The sequence below is a fragment of the Botrytis cinerea genome, chromosome 1 (assembly GCF_000143535.2).
Source record: "Botrytis cinerea B05.10 chromosome 1, complete sequence".
Lineage (NCBI taxonomy): Eukaryota > Fungi > Ascomycota > Leotiomycetes > Helotiales > Sclerotiniaceae > Botrytis > Botrytis cinerea.
The window spans coordinates 248,748-267,329 of NC_037310.1; the positions used below are offsets into that span (position 1 = coordinate 248,748).

General features: G+C 45.3%; 6 protein-coding genes across 9 annotated transcripts; 3 read left to right on the plus strand and 3 right to left on the minus strand.

The window, feature by feature from the left end:
- Positions 1 to 2: 2 nt before the first annotated feature.
- Positions 3 to 3,525, minus strand: BCIN_01g00610 (hypothetical protein). Of its 2 annotated transcripts, none has more exons than XM_024690170.1 (2): positions 2,929 to 3,525; positions 3 to 2,868 (listed from the first exon to the last, which is right to left on the minus strand). In XM_024690170.1, exons 1-2 carry the CDS (start codon positions 3,473 to 3,475, stop codon positions 851 to 853), a joined length of 2,565 nt encoding a protein of 854 aa, XP_024545939.1. In that variant the 5' UTR covers positions 3,476 to 3,525; the 3' UTR covers positions 3 to 850. The 2 variants fall into 2 exon arrangements, with proteins under 2 accessions (XP_024545939.1, XP_024545938.1); XM_024690171.1 differs by having other exon boundaries at positions 2,924 to 3,525.
- Positions 3,526 to 3,774: 249 nt separating this feature from the next.
- BCIN_01g00620 (hypothetical protein) lies at positions 3,775 to 6,108 on the plus strand. 3 transcript variants are annotated; one of them, XM_024690174.1, is made up of 4 exons: positions 3,775 to 4,015; positions 4,060 to 4,366; positions 4,418 to 5,760; positions 5,819 to 6,108. In XM_024690174.1, the coding sequence occupies exons 1-3, from the start codon at positions 3,969 to 3,971 to the stop codon at positions 5,735 to 5,737; spliced, it is 1,674 nt and encodes a 557-aa protein (XP_024545942.1). In that variant the 5' UTR covers positions 3,775 to 3,968; the 3' UTR covers positions 5,738 to 5,760; positions 5,819 to 6,108. The 3 variants fall into 3 exon arrangements, with proteins under 3 accessions (XP_024545942.1, XP_024545940.1, XP_024545941.1); XM_024690172.1 differs by having other exon boundaries at positions 4,418 to 6,108; XM_024690173.1 differs by having other exon boundaries at positions 4,060 to 4,359; positions 4,418 to 6,108.
- A 99-nt stretch (positions 6,109 to 6,207) lies between these two features.
- Positions 6,208 to 8,131, plus strand: BCIN_01g00630 (hypothetical protein). The gene is made up of 3 exons (XM_001547184.2): positions 6,208 to 6,543; positions 6,593 to 6,890; positions 6,940 to 8,131. The coding sequence occupies exons 1-3, from the start codon at positions 6,346 to 6,348 to the stop codon at positions 7,695 to 7,697; spliced, it is 1,254 nt and encodes a 417-aa protein (XP_001547234.1). The 5' UTR covers positions 6,208 to 6,345; the 3' UTR covers positions 7,698 to 8,131.
- Positions 8,132 to 8,582: 451 nt separating this feature from the next.
- BCIN_01g00640 (hypothetical protein) lies at positions 8,583 to 10,969 on the plus strand. The gene is made up of 4 exons (XM_001547185.2): positions 8,583 to 8,911; positions 8,977 to 9,077; positions 9,134 to 9,334; positions 9,396 to 10,969. The coding sequence occupies exons 1-4, from the start codon at positions 8,782 to 8,784 to the stop codon at positions 10,680 to 10,682; spliced, it is 1,719 nt and encodes a 572-aa protein (XP_001547235.1). The 5' UTR covers positions 8,583 to 8,781; the 3' UTR covers positions 10,683 to 10,969.
- Positions 10,970 to 10,982: 13 nt separating this feature from the next.
- BCIN_01g00650 (hypothetical protein) lies at positions 10,983 to 13,145 on the minus strand. Its single transcript, XM_001547186.2, has 2 exons — positions 12,458 to 13,145; positions 10,983 to 12,334 (listed from the first exon to the last, which is right to left on the minus strand). The coding sequence occupies exons 1-2, from the start codon at positions 12,801 to 12,803 to the stop codon at positions 11,118 to 11,120; spliced, it is 1,563 nt and encodes a 520-aa protein (XP_001547236.2). The 5' UTR covers positions 12,804 to 13,145; the 3' UTR covers positions 10,983 to 11,117.
- Positions 13,146 to 13,412: 267 nt separating this feature from the next.
- Bcnte1 lies at positions 13,413 to 18,519 on the minus strand. The gene is made up of 3 exons (XM_024690175.1): positions 18,027 to 18,519; positions 15,083 to 17,976; positions 13,413 to 15,006 (listed from the first exon to the last, which is right to left on the minus strand). Exons 1-3 carry the CDS (start codon positions 18,308 to 18,310, stop codon positions 13,643 to 13,645), a joined length of 4,542 nt encoding a protein of 1,513 aa, XP_024545943.1. The 5' UTR covers positions 18,311 to 18,519; the 3' UTR covers positions 13,413 to 13,642.
- Positions 18,520 to 18,582: the final 63 nt, after the last annotated feature.

Consider the following 18,582-nt stretch of genomic DNA (forward strand, 5'->3'; position numbering starts at 1 on the left):
AATAGACAAGCTACTAATAAATTTCAACCTTTTAACTCAATATGACTAAACATAGATATACATTCTCACTCTTTGGCTTCTGCAAGTCTCAGCCCATCCTCCTCAGCTAATTGATCCGGAGACATCCCATTATTCAATTTGTTAATGTAGGTATCAAATTCTCCTGAAATCTCGATAATCTTTTTCAAAATCTCAAAATTCAACGTCATCTTCTCCTTCGCATTCTTCCAAGACACATACTGCCGCGATGTCTGAATCGTATTTCGAATTTGTCGTCCATTGAGCTTATATTCCGCCAAGTCCCACCGATGGTCTTCCAGGTTTGAAAAGTCGACTTGCTTCTCTCCAAGCTCTCGGAGCCTCGATATGAACATTGTCCAGATCTCATAGCGCTTGTCTTTTGTCAGTGATGGATAGTGCAAGGCCAGTTGAATGCGCGACTTGAACGCTTCGTCGAAAGTGCCGACACGGTTGCTGGTGAGGATGATGATACCGTCATGGTATTCTAGAATGCGGAGGAAAATAGACACAAGTGCATTTCGTTTAATGTCGCTCATACTTCGTTCTTCAAGGAAGACGTCAGCTTCGTCGAGCAGAACGACGCAGCCCCAGGCTTTGCCCAAGTCTAGCACTGAATTGAGATACTGTTCGACTTCCTCAGGTTCTGATCCAATGTCTCCACAAGTGACCCTATATAGAGGCTTCTCTGCAATTTCGGCAACACTCTCTGCAGTTAGAGTCTTGCCAGTACCTGGCCCTCCGTGCAGTAGAAGGATGAGGCCATTGCCCTTTCCACTGATCAGATCCGTCGATCTCTCAGCTGCAATTTGATTGACAATCAATGCTTCAATCAGGTCCTTCGTCTCCTGCCTAAGCACCAACTTTTTGAACGCCTTCTTGTCCCAGACCACCTCGGATAACCAATCGGCATGTAGCTCAACCCATTTTTTTTGCGCCGCATGTTGTAGCCGATGATCTTCTGAGGAAGCAAGTACACGAAACTCGGATCTGGGGGACTGTCTTGCGCTATGGCGTCTTCGTCTAAGGATTCAGAGGCCTTCTTTTCCTTCTTTTTCATCTTTTCCTTCTCATCTTCTGGGTGGAGCTCACGAAATGTCTTCATGTCGATCATGAACCTGTCTTCACTAGCGCCGTGTAAATCGCCACGACCACGCTCTTGATATGACACAAAGTGCCTCTCTCTACACTTCCAAAACATTTCTCCGCGACTTTGAAGTGTTTTTCTATCTTCATCACTGGCGTATGCAATCGGTCTGATATTCAAATCTTGGATAGCATGTTCTGTCTTTTCAATTCCGTCAATTTCTAATGTAAGCTGGGAGCTGACGTGGTTGAATGCACCGTCAAATGACCAGGAGCGGACATCCATGCAATACTGTGAGTGAGTTTTGTTCTTCGCATCTTCCTTCAGGCCCGCTGTAAATGGGGTAACATTGCGCGGCCAAGTCTTCAACACATAACCGTTTACGTCAGCGCCAGTGCCTTTCACCAGCACGTCTCCTGGCTTGAACAGGTACTTCACATATGGTATAGCAACTTGGGATTCATGAAACATGGTGTCTGCAGTGTCATATTCTTCTCCATAGGTCTTGTAGATGTACTCGATCATGAGCTTCAGCTGTCGGACCGCGCTGGAATCAGAGGTCTCCTCCATAAACTTTTGGATAACTGCTCGCGAGTGGTAGATGAAGACAAAGGGCGACTGGAGCTCTGCCCCATCTTTCTCAAACCCTGTTAACAGATCTGAAAATTCCGGCTTCAATTTCAGTATCGATTTGACCGCCTCTGTCAAATCTTCTGTTACTGCAAGTATTTTTTCTTCTTCATGCACTGGAGGCTTTGTAATACCGGTGTTCTTGTCTGCTGCCGTCGTGGTCGTCTCTTTGCTCGTTGGCATGTGTTTCTCTTCGTAGTCACGAAACACGACAAAGCTAATGTCAGTATGTTTCTCGAGAAAATCCGGCAAGTTGGACAGTGGTAACCTCGACTTCAAAATTCTCGTATGAGACTGTCCCACAACCCATTCTGGGGGATCAAAATATATTTGCTCTTTTTTACCCTTGATGCGATGTAATACCAGGTACCGGCTTGGCTCCTTGACTTGTATCGCGTGTAATAGATACTCTATAAAGGATTGGAAGTTATTTAAAGCTTCTGGAGGAATGCCCATTGCGATAGCATCGATCCCCAAGGCTGATAACAGATCGGCAATGGAATCTACTTGAGGGTCCAAAGGTTCACTTTGAATAGGAGAAAAATTGCCGTGCATCGGATAGATAGCTTGTGAACGGTCCATAGCTATTTGCTGTTGATTTTGCTGTGCAGTTTGTTGCTGACGCGCCATGGCCGCTTGTACTTGTTGTTGTTCTTGTTGTTCTTGTTTTTCTTGTTGTTCTTGTTCTTGCTGTAGATGTTGTTGCTGCAACAACATCATTTGCTGTGATATCATTTGGCTGGAGGTAGCTCCAGGATGAGGGCTGGGAGCACGCATCTTGAAGAAATCCACATTCGTTGGGTCCATATTATTTAAGTCTGGAGAGTTCATGCTCGAATAAAATGGACCGCTTTGTGGAGCAAAGTTCGTATCGCCTCTATACGAGCCGGCCGATGGTCTTTCTGGGAGAAGCGATGATGGTAAACTGGGATTACTCAAGTAGGCGGAGCGTCTCTTTATCTGATCGCCAGGATTGAGGGAGTTGTAAGCATTAGCTTGAAGTATGTTAGAGTCGGACATTATCAGACCAGGGTTTCCGCTGTCGCCAAAGACTTTGCCCTCTTGTTCCTGCCTGGCCATCATAAGTCGTTTCTTATTCTGCTGCTCTAGGAGCATCAGTTTAAGTTCATAATCTAATAATTGCACATCATTAGAACCACTCGAATTAGTATAAAAAGGGTGGAATACCTCACCACTGTAAGCAGGTGTGTCAGGATTCGATGTGGAAGCAGACTTTGGTAATTTGGGCTTCAAAGCCATGAGACGCCGATTCTTCTTGTTGTCGTCGGTGCTCAAATTATCAGATATCGTAATCCGAGTCTTCACAACGTTCAGCGGAGGAGCTGACAGTTTTGCGCTCCCGGGCTCCGGCTTAGATTGCTTAGGCCTGAAAGTGCTAGAGCTATCTGCGGAGTTTGGAAATGAGGGAGGGTTCGAGAAACCATTGCCGAATTCGGGGTTGCTATATGTGCTGACCCAATCTGCGGGTTTGCTCTGTTCCTCATTCTCGACTGTTCTGTCCACCTCGCCCTCTTCAAAGTGTTCTTCGTCGTCCTTGTCGTTTTGGGCCCCCTCGTCCTTCTCGGATTTGTCACCCTCGGGGTTCGTGCGACCGGCAAGGCTCTTGCCAAGTCTGTACACTGACATGTTTGTCAAACCCTTCTTTTTGCTACCTCTACTGGGCTTCACTAGTTTGTTCAACCTCGAAGAACGTGAGGTCTGGGCTATCTCATAATCCATATGTCTATGCGTTAGCAGAGGACATGTAGATCAATAATCACGAGATATAGCGGGGTATACCGAATTTGATACAGCTTTTGTTCACAGGTTGTGATATCAGATCAGTTGGTGACATTGTGTAACTGCTTAGCTTAAATTCAAGGCAAAAGTAATTCATCCGACAGAATTCATTTTTTGGAAGGATGTTCCGAGATGCATGAGGCGGATTTAATTTACCAATCTTCGAAAACCGACATACGTCGCGGTCGCACAACATGGGCTCCTAAATCGAGCTCACTGTGTGGGATTGCCACGTATGAGCTGTATATCTGCAACAGGCAGTTTGTTCAGTCTGGTTCGAGCCTGTCTACCAATAACGCGGTCATGATGACAAGCCATTTTTGAGGCGTAGTTACGGTATGCACAGCCTCGCGACGGCTGAAGAAAGTGATTATATACTTTTCTGTCGAACTTCTTATGAGATATCGTTAAAGTTCAGAGCGTACGCTCGAGAATGTCCGACATTGCAGCATATGCTCCCCATTATAGCTGGGCCAACAAGTATGTCTCCCAGGGCCGTGAAAAAATGCACTAATCTCTAGTAGGAGCACTGGTTGGGCTGAGAATATCTTCAATGAGGCTGTAGCCGAGTTTATTGCTACTCTTCCCAAGAAGTCCTCGCAACTAGAATCGTTCTTAGACCTCAAGCCGAGCACGCTTGACGATATAGTCAAGTGTGTGTCAAAAGCGCAACTGCAGTATGAAGATCGACGAGGCGATTCCAAGATCCGACGATGTCTCACGAGCTTTGCCCAGAAGGTACATTGCTATGGCACTGTTATGGATGCAGTAGTGCAACAGGCACCAGAGTGTGTTTCACTTGTATATGGTGGCATGAAGCTGGTGTTAGTCGTGTGTAAGCCCCTCAAACGCTGTTGGACATTGTCTGACGACTTGGTATAGGGAGTCGTAAATCATGAGAAGTCCCTTGCAATAATCATGGATGGCTTGTGCTCAGTAGCAGACGTCCTTCCTCGTATGGAGAACACAGTAAATTTATACCCCACAGTGCAGATGCGTAAATTTATGATCATGCTCTATGCTCAGATCATAAAGTTTCTCACAGTCTCACTATCCTGGTTCAAAGAGAGCAAGGCCCTTCATATTCTCCATTCATTCACGCGACCTCCTGAACTTTGCTATAGCGACCTCGTTCAGAAAATTGGAAACTTGTCGCAAAGTATCTCCACTGCGGCTCAATTCAGTAGTTTTGCAGAACAGCGAGATATGCACTCTGTGATGAACAACATCATGTCGAGGCAAGAGAGTTTAGAGGATAAGGTCGATGACAAATTTACAAAGATCTTCCAAGAGCTTTGTGAGCTCAAGACCACCATGGTGACTGCCCAGACTCTCAATTCGAGCGCACAGGTCTCTATGCACCAGCAGCTCTCCCAGCTGCAGCTGATGAGCTTCATCAATAACCTCAGCTTAAATGTTACTCTGGATCCAACGAAGAGCCTCCAGATATATTTCTTCGCTCGCAAGCGACAACAGGCGCGTCAAGCAGGCGGCTCAGCTTTCTGGTTGGCTCCAAAAATGCAGAATTGGAATTCAAGCATGGCGTCCTCACTTTTGATGGTAAAAGGAGGCTACAAACTGCGGAATCACATAAGAAAGTTTTCTGCAGACGCCATACAACTGCTTCGAGAGTCCAGCATACCTGTAATATGGGCACTGAAAACCAGCGAACCTCAGACACCGACACCAATCGGCAACACAACCACAATCGATATTATCAAAAGCCTCATACTCCAAGCCATCAACCTCAATCCAACTCTCCACGCCGAACCCAGTCTCTCTTCTCGCCTACGAACGTACATTTCCGCCAAAACCGAGGCAGACTGGTTGGTTCTTCTCGCATCTGTACTGGAAGGCATCCCACTTCTATACATCATAATCGACATCCAACTTCTGTTCACGTCAACATCCGAGTTATCCACTGGCTTTTCTTGGCCGATCGGAATCCTTGAGCTTTTCAAAGAGCTCTCAGAGCGAGATAGTAAGACCGTCGTGCGCGTCTTAATGCTGAGCTATGGCTCGTCTTTTTTTACGCAAGATGATATGAGAGTGTATGATAGAGATATTCTTGTGGTGGGAAATAGGAAACAGGCTGCTAAGGAGATGAAGAGAGGGTCAAGGAAAGAGGTGAAGGGGAGGAGAGGAGGACAGAGAGGAGATTTGGATCTGGGGAAGATTCCGCACAGGCGGATGAAACGATGAGAAAAGGTTGAGTGGACGTAAAGGTTAGTTAAATCTGATACTTCAATCCTTGTCCATTGTGTAATTCGATCACATATAAAGAAAACATTCGTTCGGACCAGGCCCCAGAATGACTGTTACTCCAAACCTGATATCGAATACAAATGATTCAAAACGCCTCGTCGTCTGTCTCCCTGCTCCTCGATAATGATAATAATCGTTATTGCTGTCTTGCTCGCTGTAATAATGATAATATTGATAAAGCTTTGTGTTTATCTTTAACAAGAACTTAGCCAGTCTATGATAATAGAAATAAGTAGATCGTCAGATTCAAGGGCAAATAGAAGAGTTGTATCCTGTTGACGATTCATGTTGAAATTTGCAGCTCATCATAAGTCCAAACCGGGATGGAGGGGACAACCCCACGTTTCATGCAAAAGTGCCTTAACTTAATCAGGCACACACGTATGTGGAAGGTTCCGGCAAAAAAAGTTGAAGTGCATCAAAAACATTTATGACACCCAACTTAAATGATTTGTACTTGCCTACCAACGCTGCAACAGAAAACTCGCTCTTTTGAATACTTGGGGACCAGGAAGGCGACCAGCTTCGGAAATTGAGGAAGGGCCATGTCCCTGACCTCTCGTGTTGCCAACCTGTTTTCCTCCGGATCAGCAGGTTCGCCAGCAGAAGATCGCACCAAATTTGGGATTGTTGATGATGGAGGGGAGGAAGACGTCAATGTTAGAGTGGGAAAACGACTACTTGGGTCGGAAGTCATGGCACAAGAAGAGGTCGAAGAGGAGGGACGACCACCTTATTTACATGTGAGATTTGGAGCTTTTGCTCTACAGGTAAATTACTGATTGTTTGTAGGCCATGATTGCTGGAGGTATTGGTGGAACCACGGGGGATCTTCTCATGCATTCTTTGGATACAGTCAAGACTCGCCAGCAAGGTGACCCGCATGTTCCGCCAAAGTATACCAAGCTATCGTCCTCATATTCTACTATTCTGCGACAAGAAGGAATACGGAGAGGTTTATATGGAGGTTGGGTTCCTGCTCTTCTTGGATCCTTTCCTGGCACAATCATATTCTTCGGAACATATGAGTATAGTAAGAGGCATCTGATAGACAATGGCATTCCACCATGGCTTGCATATCTATCCAGTGGTAAGTTTAAGAAATCTGGGTTCAATTTTACGTCAAACTAACAATTCAGGGTTTGTCGCCGATTTCGCAGCCTCCTTCGTCTACGTGCCTTCCGAAGTCCTCAAAACCCGCCTACAACTCCAAGGTCGATACAATAACCCATTCTTCAACTCTGGTTACAATTACAAAAACACAGCGCATGCCGCCCGAACGATTGTCAAGCAAGAAGGGTTCTCTGCGCTATTCTATGGGTACAGAGCAACAATCGTTAGAGATCTACCATTTTCGGCATTACAATTCGCATTCTACGAGCAAGGTCAAACTTGGGCGAGAAGATGGAAAGAAAGCCGAGATATTGGATTGCCATTGGAACTTTTAACAGGAGCGGCAGCTGGAGGTTTGGCAGGAGTAATTACATGTCCTCTAGATGTTGTGAAGACAAGGATTCAAACGCAAGTCATTTCCAGCCCCGAGTCCACTTCTAAGCAGACATCGGAGTCTCCGAAGAACCCCTCTCAATCCACCCGTACGAAGACAAAATCTACAAAGCCTACAAAGCCTACTAAACATCAGATTCGATCAATATCCACATCATCTCCTTCTACGCATACACCTCGTCCTGGTAGCATAATTCTCGATACATCTTCCGTCCCGACTGGCCTCAAACTCATCTACAGAACGGAAGGAATAGCGGGGTTATTTCGAGGAGTAGGACCTAGATTTGTGTGGACCAGTACGCAAAGTAGTTGTATGTTGGTATTATACCAATACATCTTGAAGCGACTAGAAACTTCCAACTCGCAGCGGGATCAGGAATCAATTGTATAATGGAGGGGATTGGGTGAATGTAAATGGTCATGAATGATAGGATTATGTAGGATTATGTACAGCAAAAATACGGTTGCATTGGGCGGCGTTTTGGGAGGTCTTAAGATTAGACGAATAGATGATCTTCACTTTTTGTATATTGTTCACCCTCACGAGTCTCACCTGGAAATGAATAGGCAAGTTGGAGTTGGTGGGTACCAAAGAAATTGTGTTCGATCGACGGAACCTAGAAGGGCGACTTCCTCGGAAGATTTCTGACTATATTTCCTATTATCCACAATCTCGTACTCGGGATTACCCATTTGTCGGTGCATGCAGAATGAGAATGATTAGGTACGACATTTATTCTAACTCTCGTTTGCTGAAAAGTCCGCCGGTACCGAGTGTAGGGTTCTGTTGGCCCTGGTCGAAATCTAAATACGGTTCTAACGTCAATCAACATGATATCGGCTTTTGGCTTCCTAATGCTGCATTCCAATTGATTTCTAGAAGAGACAAAAATAGGGATTTGAAGTCGATTTAAGCCTCGGAATAAATCTCAGCTCGCTCTTCTCCACTTAGTACACAGGCTCCGCCACCGAATTGTCACTAAGTCACGGATACGAATAGCCCATGACTTCGCTTGTATAACGTGTTCTGACATTCAGCACCAATATATCTGGTAAACGACGCCAACGTGTAACGATTGAGATTACTCATGTAAGTTCTACGGCATCAATACGGCAATTGTACATCGTTTCGCGCAGGATTGAAAGGTACATGGTAAACCTTCAGCAAGCTTATAGCATCTAAATCTCGTATCTGATGGGGCGATTCAATAGAAGCCGAGGAGCTCCCCGATGTGATGCCTGCGGAAAAGTCGTTTAGGGGCGTTAATCGACAACAGGCGGGCTTGGCGCCCAGAGTCCTGGTCGATAGCGAAATTTGGTAGTGCTGTGTGAAGTCATGCAGTCGTTAGTAACTATAGTTTGGTGTAAATATGTGTGATGTCAATCTATATAAGTATAAGGCTAAATCACTCCCTCTTTTCCTTGTGTCTTCATTGAGCTATCTTTAAATCGAAAACGAGAAGTCAAAAGTCAGAATGAAGGTCTCATATCAATTTTCTCTGGTTGTTGGGTTGGTGACTGGTGTTTGGGGACAGGCGGATAATGCTTGGATTCAGGAGCAATGGGATGCTATTATTGTGGGATCTGGACCTGCAGGAATTGTTGGTATGTATTGAGGTTTTGATTTTTGAGAGGATACAAAAGTGCATTTGTTGATTTTTATGGTATAGTTGCATCACGACTTTCCGAAGCAGGCCTCAAGACTCTGTTACTTGAAGGAGGTAATCAATCTTATGGAGTTACGGGCGGAGACTTAGATGCGAGAAGGCCGGTTAGTTTCTTGCATTCTTAATATACATTGACGAGGAGGTCTCTAATTTGTAATAGGAATGGCTTAGTGGTACAAACCTCTCACGAGTCGATGTACCTGGACTTTATAAATCCATTTTTGCAGATGGAGGAGGTCTCGTGTGCGGAGCAGAAGTAAATGCCTATGGAGGATGTACTATTGGAGGAAGTTCAGCTATCAATGCTGGATTGTTCTTTGAGCCTCCAGCTTCTGACTGGGATTTATATTTCCCTGCTGAAGTAAGTGATAATTTCTTGTACTTCCAATATCTAAGTATTCATATGTTAACCCTGCATCTAGTGGAACTCGACAAACATGGATGCTTCCATTCAACGCCTGTACGATACTCAAACCTCGACTAACCTTACTTCACAAGATGGCATTCGTTCTCTTCAAACTGGATATGATGCTGCGAGAAAATGGTTGGTCGATGGATTGGGCTACAAAGATGTTGATATCAATGCTCAAGCCGACGATAAAACTGACGTGTTCGGCTACCCAATATTCGATTACAACAATGGTCAAAGAGGAGGCCCCGTTACTACATATCTTCAATCAGCCCTTCAACGCAGTAACTTCCGTCTCCAAAGCGGAGTCCGTGTAGTAAGAGTAGAACGGGATGGAGATACTGCTACTGGAGTCACAGCCTTAATCAACGGCGTCGAAACTATCATCTCAACTACACCAACCGGAAGAGTAGTTTTATCAGCCGGTGCCATTCAAAGTCCCTCTCTCCTCATGTACTCCGGAATCGGCGATGCCGAAACCCTCTCCAAACTCTCTGCTGCAGGGAAACTCTCCCCAAACCTCACGAGTGCCGAATGGATAAACAATACGGCAATCGGAGCCGGCCTTTTCGACAACCCAAATACCTTCATCGAACTCCAAGGTGATTCCATCGAATCATACACTTACTCCTACGACTCGCCTCCAGCTGACGATAAAGCTCTCTATCTCGATTCCCGCAGCGGTCCCTACTCATTCGCATCCGAAACCTCCGTTTTCTGGACCACGATTGCGCACGCCGACGGCTCCATCGCAGGTCTCCAAGGAACCATCGATTCATCCGGCTACTCCGACTTCACCACCAACAACACCATCACCCTCAACGTCTACGGAACCTCAGGTCTTCTCTCATCAGGCAAAGTCATCTTGGACGATAACTTCATCCCCGGCCCCAGCGACGATGTCTACTACTCCAATCCCCGCGATGCCAAGGACATCGCCTCATTTATCCACACCATCTTTTCCGCCCTCCCAAACTCCGGTCTCACATCCATGAACATCCCACAGAACGCTACGGAATCCGAAATCGAGACATACATCACCACAGCCTCGGCATACGCACGCGGAATGGTTAATCACTGGTCGTCGAGTTGTCGATTGGGAAGCTGTGTGGATGTGGACACGACGGTGATCGGTATGCAAAATGTCCACGTGGTTGACGCGAGTATCTTGGCGCCGGTGACGACGAATCCGCAGTTTGCGGTTATGGCGGCGGGAGAACGCGCCAGTGAGTTGATTCTTGGGGTTGCGGGGTTGGAGTGCAGTTTCTGTGCGAGCGATGACGAGTGTGAGCGGGAGTGAAGAGTTAGGTTATGGAAGTGATGGGAAGGGAGTGGAGAAATAGGTCTAGTCACACGGGGACTATGGACGAGGAAAAATATTAGGGATAAATGGATGGAAAGGCGTTTTGGAATTGAAATCTAATGATGGCTGGATTTATATACTACATTCCTATAATGGAATATCTATCGGGAGGTGTTGTGTAATCTATCTTATCTAGTACAGGTATGTGATTGAGTGTGTCGGATACAGACATTCAGTATAATATAATATCAAATATCAAAATGCAAATATCAAAAGTCGACGCAGCATTTGCAGGCTTGAATATATCTTTACAATCTATCAAAACAGTAATATCTATCATGGCGATTCTACTTGCATTTCCCACCGATTCCCGAATTCCCAATTCCATCTAAGCTCTAATTATCATTCCGCTCACTGAATCCAACAATCCAATCAATTCCTCCTCTGATGGACCAACCTTCCATTGACCCAAACTTTCATCGTATTCCGATCATCCCCATTGAAAACCCATTTTGCAACTTTCTCATCCCAGTTTTCCCAACCGAAGATATCGACTGGTCCTGTTTGCGAAACTTCTCCTTCATGAGATTCCTCTTGCCCTTCCCACTCGCCCTCTCCATTTAGATGCATAAGAGGTTTTCCCAGCCCAATCAATTGCGCATCCCATACCTTCCCAACTTCAAACCCGCCAATCTTATCCTGCATCCCCACAACCTTTGCACCTCCTCTCGTGGCCAAATAAAGCACTTCGGGTACACTCAACGTATCCCTTTCTTTTCCATTTGTATTTTCGGATCCGCCGATCCCAGAAGCAACACACCGACTAACACAACTTGCTTCTCTTGCCGCCGCCAAAACACTCGCGCTGAATCCTCCACTAACATCCGTTCCCAGTCCCACATTCAGTCCCCTATCTATCATCCATCTCACCCTCGCCATTCCACTAGTCAACGCACTATTGCTCACAGGACAATGCGCAATACCGCTTCCTCTCTCTTTAATCAATGCCGCTTCATCCTCTCCGATGTGCACGGCATGCGCTAATATTGTTTTCGGCGTCAAACAGGAATACTTATCATATACATGTGTATAACTATCGCAATCTGAGAACAATTCCTTAACCCATTCGATCTCAGAGCGATTCTCCGAAATATGCGTTTGAATCGGAAGATCCTTTTGCACAGCAATCTCGCCCAGAGAACTCATCAGTTGCGGGGTACAACTCGGTGCAAAACGCGGGGTCAGAATAGGCGTGATGAGTTTCCGATCCGGATCGATATTTTCACAGTGGGAAATACATTTCTTCGTTCGCTCTAAACTCTGAGCCGAATCGTCGTCGCGGTAGTAATCTGGATTGGCACCAGAATCGCTATCCATACAACAGCGTCCTACGAGTGCTCTCTGGCCCTTTTGCAAACAGAGATCGGCGAGGAGATTGGTGGATTCAACGTGGATGGTAGCGTAATAGGCGGCGGTAGTTGTTCCGTGAGATAGTGTACGTTGGATCACGCGGGAGTAGATAGCGTGGGCTTTGGGGAGAGCAGAAAGAGAGGCTTCGAGGGGAAAGGTGTATGTATTTAGCCAGTTCAAAAGAGTGGAAGAGCCGAAGAGGCCTGAATTTGGAAATTGGGGTGCGTGGATATGTGTATCTAATAATTTGTTAATCGGGTTCGTGAATAGTTTTCTTCTTTTTCTTCTGAACAGACGTTTGCATGCTGTGCATCACCCCTCGTATAAACGAACAACAAAAAGAAAACCAAATAGAAACATACCAATAAACCCCGGGAAGAAAAATCGTTCCTCTCCATGCTTTCCATGTTCATCTTTCGAAGAACCCACATACTCAAAAGCCCCCCCCTCACCATCGACATCCGTATCCCAGCCCAATTCCCCTACATGCTCCCTTAAATCCTTTGGACCTCCAGCACCAACACCATCGCCGCTCAGAATCTTAACAATGACTCCATATTCATCCACAAACACATATGTGTCATGTAAAATCTCCAATTCCGTCAGAGTTTTACAGTGGATAAATGTCCCATGGAAAACCTGTCTCTTAAAGGTTGATTTCTCTGGTGGTGACAACGAAGAGGAAGTCATGCTGGGCTTAGAGATCATGCTAGTTCTAGATATTGGATTGGAACTCTCAATATATCCTCAGCTAATAACTCTCTGGATTGTCGCCGAGAACTTGTCTTGTTGGAGATTATCAGACGTCAGTTGTAAGGTTGGTTGTTTGCAGGGAGGGGCTGGGCTGTAGGATGTATAATCTGAAATCTGTATTCTTCATTCAAAACTTCAATCTTGGGAATTTTCAGATCAAAATGAAACTTCCAATGTGGACAAATCTAACCAGCAAGTGAGCAAGTAATAAGGAGTAATTTAAATTAAAAATCTGGGGATCCCAATACTCTTATGTAAAGGTGTCTCTTCAACGTTTGTTCTCACGATTTGTTTGTCTGTGGATCATTATTGATAAATATTTCGGCCGTCTCCGACACCCAAAATCAGCCTATCGGAAGCCGGCTCTTAGCTTGAAATCCCGGCGTCCAGGTTCACGGGATCAGATCTAGAACCCATAAACTCTATGTAGATGTCGTTTATTTTCTAGTGAATTTGGAGGCTCATTGATTGTCATGAGTTCAGCTGGTATGGCCACCTAGGTAGTTACTTATTCTTGTCAATTAGATTCACAATAAACATCTGCAATCACAACAATATCAAGAGTGCAAGAATATATTTGTAAGAACCACCTCGAGGTAATAGTTATAAATTTTGAATAATATCTCTCATTTCAGATGGAAATCTTATGAACAGATCATTTCCCATACCAATATATGCTTGGGTATATCACCATCGTCGTCATTGCCATCAATGGCCTACACCAAAACGCCCTGCGAAACTTCGCTGCAACGACCGCAACAAGTGCCACACCAACCCTCATGCAAAATTCCGAACTAAATACTAGCTCTTCTCGGTGCCATGGTTCTCCTCAGGGCCTTCTTCTCCTCAGTCTCATCGACAAGCGGAAGAATTCCCTGATCTCTCATTTTCGCCAGATACTCTTGTCCGAATTTGTAACCCACCTGATAGATTTCATCAAATTTACCAAAGTCTAGAGTTCCATAATCATCAATTGGAGGTCTCATGTATAGACATCCTGGAGTTGTCTTTGCTCGTTCTAGAGCGTCGACGCTGGATACATATGCCAGGCGTGCTTGGATCTCAGCCAAAGTAGGTGGATTTGGGTACGATGAGAATGGATTCCAACGATTCGCGAATGCCCAGAATCCAGAGAGGGAGTCACCAAAATTCTGTGGCATGTTGTCGTCAAGACTGCCAACATCAATAGCAAAGATGATGTCAGCCCCCAAGGATTTCATATGAGAAACTGTTAGGTTGTCTACGTATCCACCATCTAACAACATACTTCCTTCATCACATAGTGGCGGGAGAAGTCCAGCAAGAGACATGGATGCTCTCACGTATCTCCATGCGTATCCACTGGTGTGAATTTCTGATCGACTCTTACTGATATTAGTAGTATTGCAATAAAACTCGAGCCAGAAATCTTCAATCTGAGTATTGCCAAAAGTCTTGAAGATACCACGATTAAACTCATGACCAGTGGTGTAAGAAGCAGATGGATATGTCAAATCCAGTGCAAAGCGCCACATACTTGCCATGCGACCTGAGAATTTTTTCGCGCGTCCATACATTGGAACAACGTCTGCGTCGCGAGCGTATAATGCACCGATGAATGATCCAATAGAAGTTCCTCCAATGATATCGATGGGAATTCCAGATTCTTCCATAGCTCTGATTATTCCAACCTGAGATATACCACGGGCACCACCTCCTCCAAGTACGAGACCAATAGATTTGCCACAAAGGCGTCTAGCAATGCGGTGAAAGTCGCCTTTGAAGGGAGTTTCAGCGGAGTATAGTGGTGACTGCCGTACACGACGAGATGTGTACTTCTGAATTTCTGCTTGAATTACTTGTACTCGCTGTTTCAATGCAGTTCCAAATTTTCTTGCTTGAGGATGCACTGGAATAGGACTAGTTCTGAAGTCCATTTGAACATGGTGATGTCCGCCATTGATCCAAACTCGATTTCTAAGCCAAGCGCGAGTCACACCAGGCGAGGAGAAGCGGTCTGTGTGCAATAGTACCAATTCTTTTCTCGCGGTAGTTTTCATTCCCAATAAGAATCGTTCGTACTCTCCAATCGCAGGCGAACCATCTGCTATACCTATCAGGAGAATGCAATCAGCTTGGCTGATGCAAGTTTGGGTCCAAGGCGAGTTCACGTTTGTGTCTGAAAAAAGTATTAGTGATGATCTCAGAGGGGGGTGTTCGTAAATTCTAGTGTTTCGAGGAAAGGTGTCACTCACCGGCAATATACAAAACCAATCCATACTTCTCCTCAAGATCAGCAAGGTATTGTGAGAGTTTGAGCTTCCCCATACGGCTGAAAGCATGTCTACCAAGATGATTAAGAATAGCAGCTTGGTTGAGAGAAGTCACACCATTCGGTGCCCCAATTTGAGTCAAAGCATTCATTAGACGACTGCCGAATTCGACCACAGGAACTCCAGCAGTGACAGGAAGTATGGCAACAGTACGAAGATTGACCATCGAAGATACCTTATCGTTTGTGGCACCGGTAACTTTCTCTTTAGTTTGCACGAAGACTGGCTCTTCTACCAAGGCTCGCATACGGGATGCAATAATCTTGGAGATCTTGATCGTGATACCTGGATGTTCTTGCGCAAGACTATTGAAGAGTGTCTTGGGGAATTTTGCAAGTTCGGTATCTCGAATCGCATGGAGTGTAGCAGGTCTTACGGATTCTGTCATAACCTCTAGTTCTCCAACACTTTCGCCTTGTCCATACTCGCCAATGACTTTCATTCCAGCTTCATCATTATTGACTACAAGTCGAAGTCGGCCATTCAGAACAATATAAATCGCATCGCTGTCATCTCCTTGGTGGTAGATAACTTGGCCGGCATTCACTTGCACCCATTCAAGTGCAAAGTCGATATGTAGGATCAATCTAGGCAATAGACTGGTAAGACGCTTCGCCATAGTGAGAAGCACGACTGGATACTTCTCGACAATTCTTTCCAATGATGTTCGTGGTAAGAATCCTACGTAAACATCTGTTTTGGCCACAACATCAATGAACGAGCGATAAGAAGATATGGTACCGATGTAGCCTGCAATACCGCCTGGCTTGATAAGCGCTAGACTTTTTCGATCTGCGGATTTTCGATTTTTGCCCTCGTGCCCTGCAGCATTAATTCCTGAGACACGCGATGAACCAGTCTTGGTTCTAGATAGAGAAGGCATTGGATCATTTACATTCTTGTCGGCCGAAGAGTGTCGAAAAGAGCTGCCTAAAACCATAGAGTCTGATTTCTCATCAACAGGAACACTAACATCTAGAAATCCATCAATAACGTAATAAAGTCCGGGATTTCTTTCCCCTTGTTCCACAAGGACTGAGCCTTTGGGAAAGTAAACAATCTCGACTTCATCCTTGAGCTCTTGAGCGAGGCCTTGAGTACTTGGGTAGCCACCAGCACTAACTCCACCAGATGTCACTGATTCGGTTTCATCTACAGAACCTTCGTAGGGGTCAATAAGGCCAAAGGCGTTGCTAGTGAAAGAGTTGCTGCCGAAAATTGCCTTTTGACGTTTTTGATCATACGAAAGCAATCGAGGAGAGCCTTCGACAGAATCTGACATACGTAGGGCATTTTTAGTGTTTGTAAGACCAATAGCTTTAAAAATACACTCTAATATGGATTTTCTGAACATGCCGTCTTCATCAATGGATTCTTGGCGGTGAAGAGGAATTCGTGCATTCATTGGACCATTGAAAGGGTTTGATGTTCTTTGAGAAAGCGGACTTTGAGCATCATGATGCCATACTTGAGGATTAGAACCTTGAGTTACGCTTGATGCAGGTTTTCTACCAGCATGACGTGACATCTGAATATTTGTAAGAAGATCTCCGGGACTTGGACTGACGGTAGACTCTCCACCGGGTGTTTCAAAGGTCTGTCTGGACATCGACATGGACCCTCTGACTGATGAAGCATGTATCGTAGCCTCTTTTCTAAGGCTGTGACTAGATCTTCGCCGTCTTCCAGCCCCAGGATTATGCAAAGCTATACCTTTGCTACCTTCTTCAGCTCCAATCCTCTCTTTTTCTCTTATAAACTTCTCCTTCAAGCGCTTCAATGCATCGCCTCGGAGGAAATTTGGTAATTCGTAGGTTGTGTACTTATTCATGTGCTTTTCAGTGCGAAGGACCTCACTAGTTAAACCAAGATAAGAGTGACCAGTCGCAAGAGTGACTCTCTGCAATCTCGTCAAAATGACCTGAACGATGTGTGCTGTAGCTTTAGGATATACTCTGGTTAATCGACGAAAAGCGCTGGCAGGAATTATAGCAATTGTGGTATCAACTGTAGCTCTGGCCACAATATCAGGGTGCACAGAAGTTGTGTTCAATCTCTTAGGCCTAGGTCGACGTGGGTAAATGTCGGCTGCAGCGTCTAATGACAATGGGGGTATTCTTGCATTGACAGTAGTCGAAGAAGCACGACGATTCCTATCATCTCTTTGGCCATCCTGACTGGGAGCCCCGTATATTGGACTTGTGGGAAGTGATGGAGGAGCATCGTGGCTATATTCCTGATGATCAGGAGTACCATTTCCATCGAAGTCGTCATCATCCGAATGTCTCAATTTGACATCTTCTGTAAAAAGTGAAAGTATAGAAAAGAGAGATGACATAGGTGCACCATTCCTAACCTCAGTTAACAACTGGTAGCCCTGGTGCCCAGCACCTCGGTGGGGGCCAGATCCACTATCTGAGTCCTCTCGTTCATATGACATAGGATCGGTATCCGATCCACGTCCCTCTCGAGCCGACTTGACAAAGATTTCCACTAATCCATCAACCACTAGGCAGAATCCCTTTTCCTCCTCAAGGTTCAAGGTTTCACCAGCTATGAGCTTTCTCGTTTGCATTGAGCGTGTGAGTTCGTGGAAGACTGGGCGTTCCAAATAACCAAAGATCTTGATGGCGCTCAGAAACTCATCCAGGTAATTGGAAAACCCCGACTTTGATCCTTCATCTTGCGTGTCTGGATAGAGATCGATTTGGGGTTCCTTTCGCTGAGGTTCCGGAGGCAATCGAGAATACATATTGAGAAAGCGATATCTTACGAACCAACTCATGGTTGACATAAATGCCACCATGATCAACATCCTAAAATAAGCAGTTAGCAAACACAGTATAGCAAGTCGACCGGCACATACAAAGTCGTAGCATTCATGGTAAATGTCAAGCTAGTCGAGAACAGCGTAAAGAGGAAAGTCGGCATTGTGATTGTCGTGAAAGTTATAGCCCAGTAAAGAATTCCAGGAATCACTCTGATGAAGAACATGATCATTTTTCCAAAAACTCCAAATGTTGATCCTGCCACTGCAGCATCTGTCTGGTTTGTTGGTATACCAGTAACTGACGCCATGGCCGAAGCTATCGTCGAGTCCATGGAGCCCACAGAGCTTCCCACAAGGGAGGAAACCGTTTCAGAAGACATGATGTCGGCGTAAAAGATTGCAGATTGTTTAGCAGAATCGACTGCTATTCATAAATACTCCACTTTGGCATATCGATGAAGATTCCATAGTTGGATACGGCCAAGAGTTGTTGTTGTGCAAAAGCAATCAATCGATCACCTTGGAAATCAGAGCACCACATAGACAATCGACTGGCAGGGAACAATTTCATGAAGCTTCAGTCAAATCCAATGAGGTTATGTAAGACATTCGATACTTAGACGTCACTGCACCAATTAGAAGCGTCCAGCTC

Bases quoted from the DNA above. Each gene is read 5' to 3' on its own strand.
- BCIN_01g00610 (XM_024690170.1), bottom strand. From the start codon at position 3,475: ATGGATTATGAGATAGCCCAGACCTCACGTTCTTCGAGGTTGAACAAA. The intron at 2,869-2,928 runs GTGAGGTATTCC...TGCAATTATTAG, and splicing joins TGACACACCTGCTTACAGTG to ATTATGAACTTAAACTGATG.
- BCIN_01g00620 (XM_024690172.1), top strand. From the start codon at position 3,969: ATGTCCGACATTGCAGCATATGCTCCCCATTATAGCTGGGCCAACAA. The intron at 4,016-4,059 runs GTATGTCTCCCA...AATCTCTAGTAG, and splicing joins CATTATAGCTGGGCCAACAA to GAGCACTGGTTGGGCTGAGA. The intron at 4,367-4,417 runs GTGTGTAAGCCC...GACTTGGTATAG, and splicing joins GCATGAAGCTGGTGTTAGTC to GGAGTCGTAAATCATGAGAA.
- BCIN_01g00630 (XM_001547184.2), top strand. From the start codon at position 6,346: ATGTCCCTGACCTCTCGTGTTGCCAACCTGTTTTCCTCCGGATCAGCA. The intron at 6,544-6,592 runs GTGAGATTTGGA...GATTGTTTGTAG, and splicing joins GACGACCACCTTATTTACAT to GCCATGATTGCTGGAGGTAT. The intron at 6,891-6,939 runs GTAAGTTTAAGA...CTAACAATTCAG, and splicing joins GCTTGCATATCTATCCAGTG to GGTTTGTCGCCGATTTCGCA.
- BCIN_01g00640 (XM_001547185.2), top strand. From the start codon at position 8,782: ATGAAGGTCTCATATCAATTTTCTCTGGTTGTTGGGTTGGTGACTGGT. The intron at 8,912-8,976 runs GTATGTATTGAG...TTTATGGTATAG, and splicing joins TGGACCTGCAGGAATTGTTG to TTGCATCACGACTTTCCGAA. The intron at 9,335-9,395 runs GTAAGTGATAAT...CCCTGCATCTAG, and splicing joins ATTTATATTTCCCTGCTGAA to TGGAACTCGACAAACATGGA.
- BCIN_01g00650 (XM_001547186.2), bottom strand. From the start codon at position 12,803: ATGATCTCTAAGCCCAGCATGACTTCCTCTTCGTTGTCACCACCAGAG. The intron at 12,335-12,457 runs GTATGTTTCTAT...ACAAATTATTAG, and splicing joins TTTCTTCCCGGGGTTTATTG to ATACACATATCCACGCACCC.
- Bcnte1 (XM_024690175.1), bottom strand. From the start codon at position 18,310: ATGTCTTCTGAAACGGTTTCCTCCCTTGTGGGAAGCTCTGTGGGCTCC. The intron at 17,977-18,026 runs GTATGTGCCGGT...TGCTTATTTTAG, and splicing joins ACCATGAATGCTACGACTTT to GATGTTGATCATGGTGGCAT. The intron at 15,007-15,082 runs GTGAGTGACACC...TACTTTTTTCAG, and splicing joins ATTGGTTTTGTATATTGCCG to ACACAAACGTGAACTCGCCT.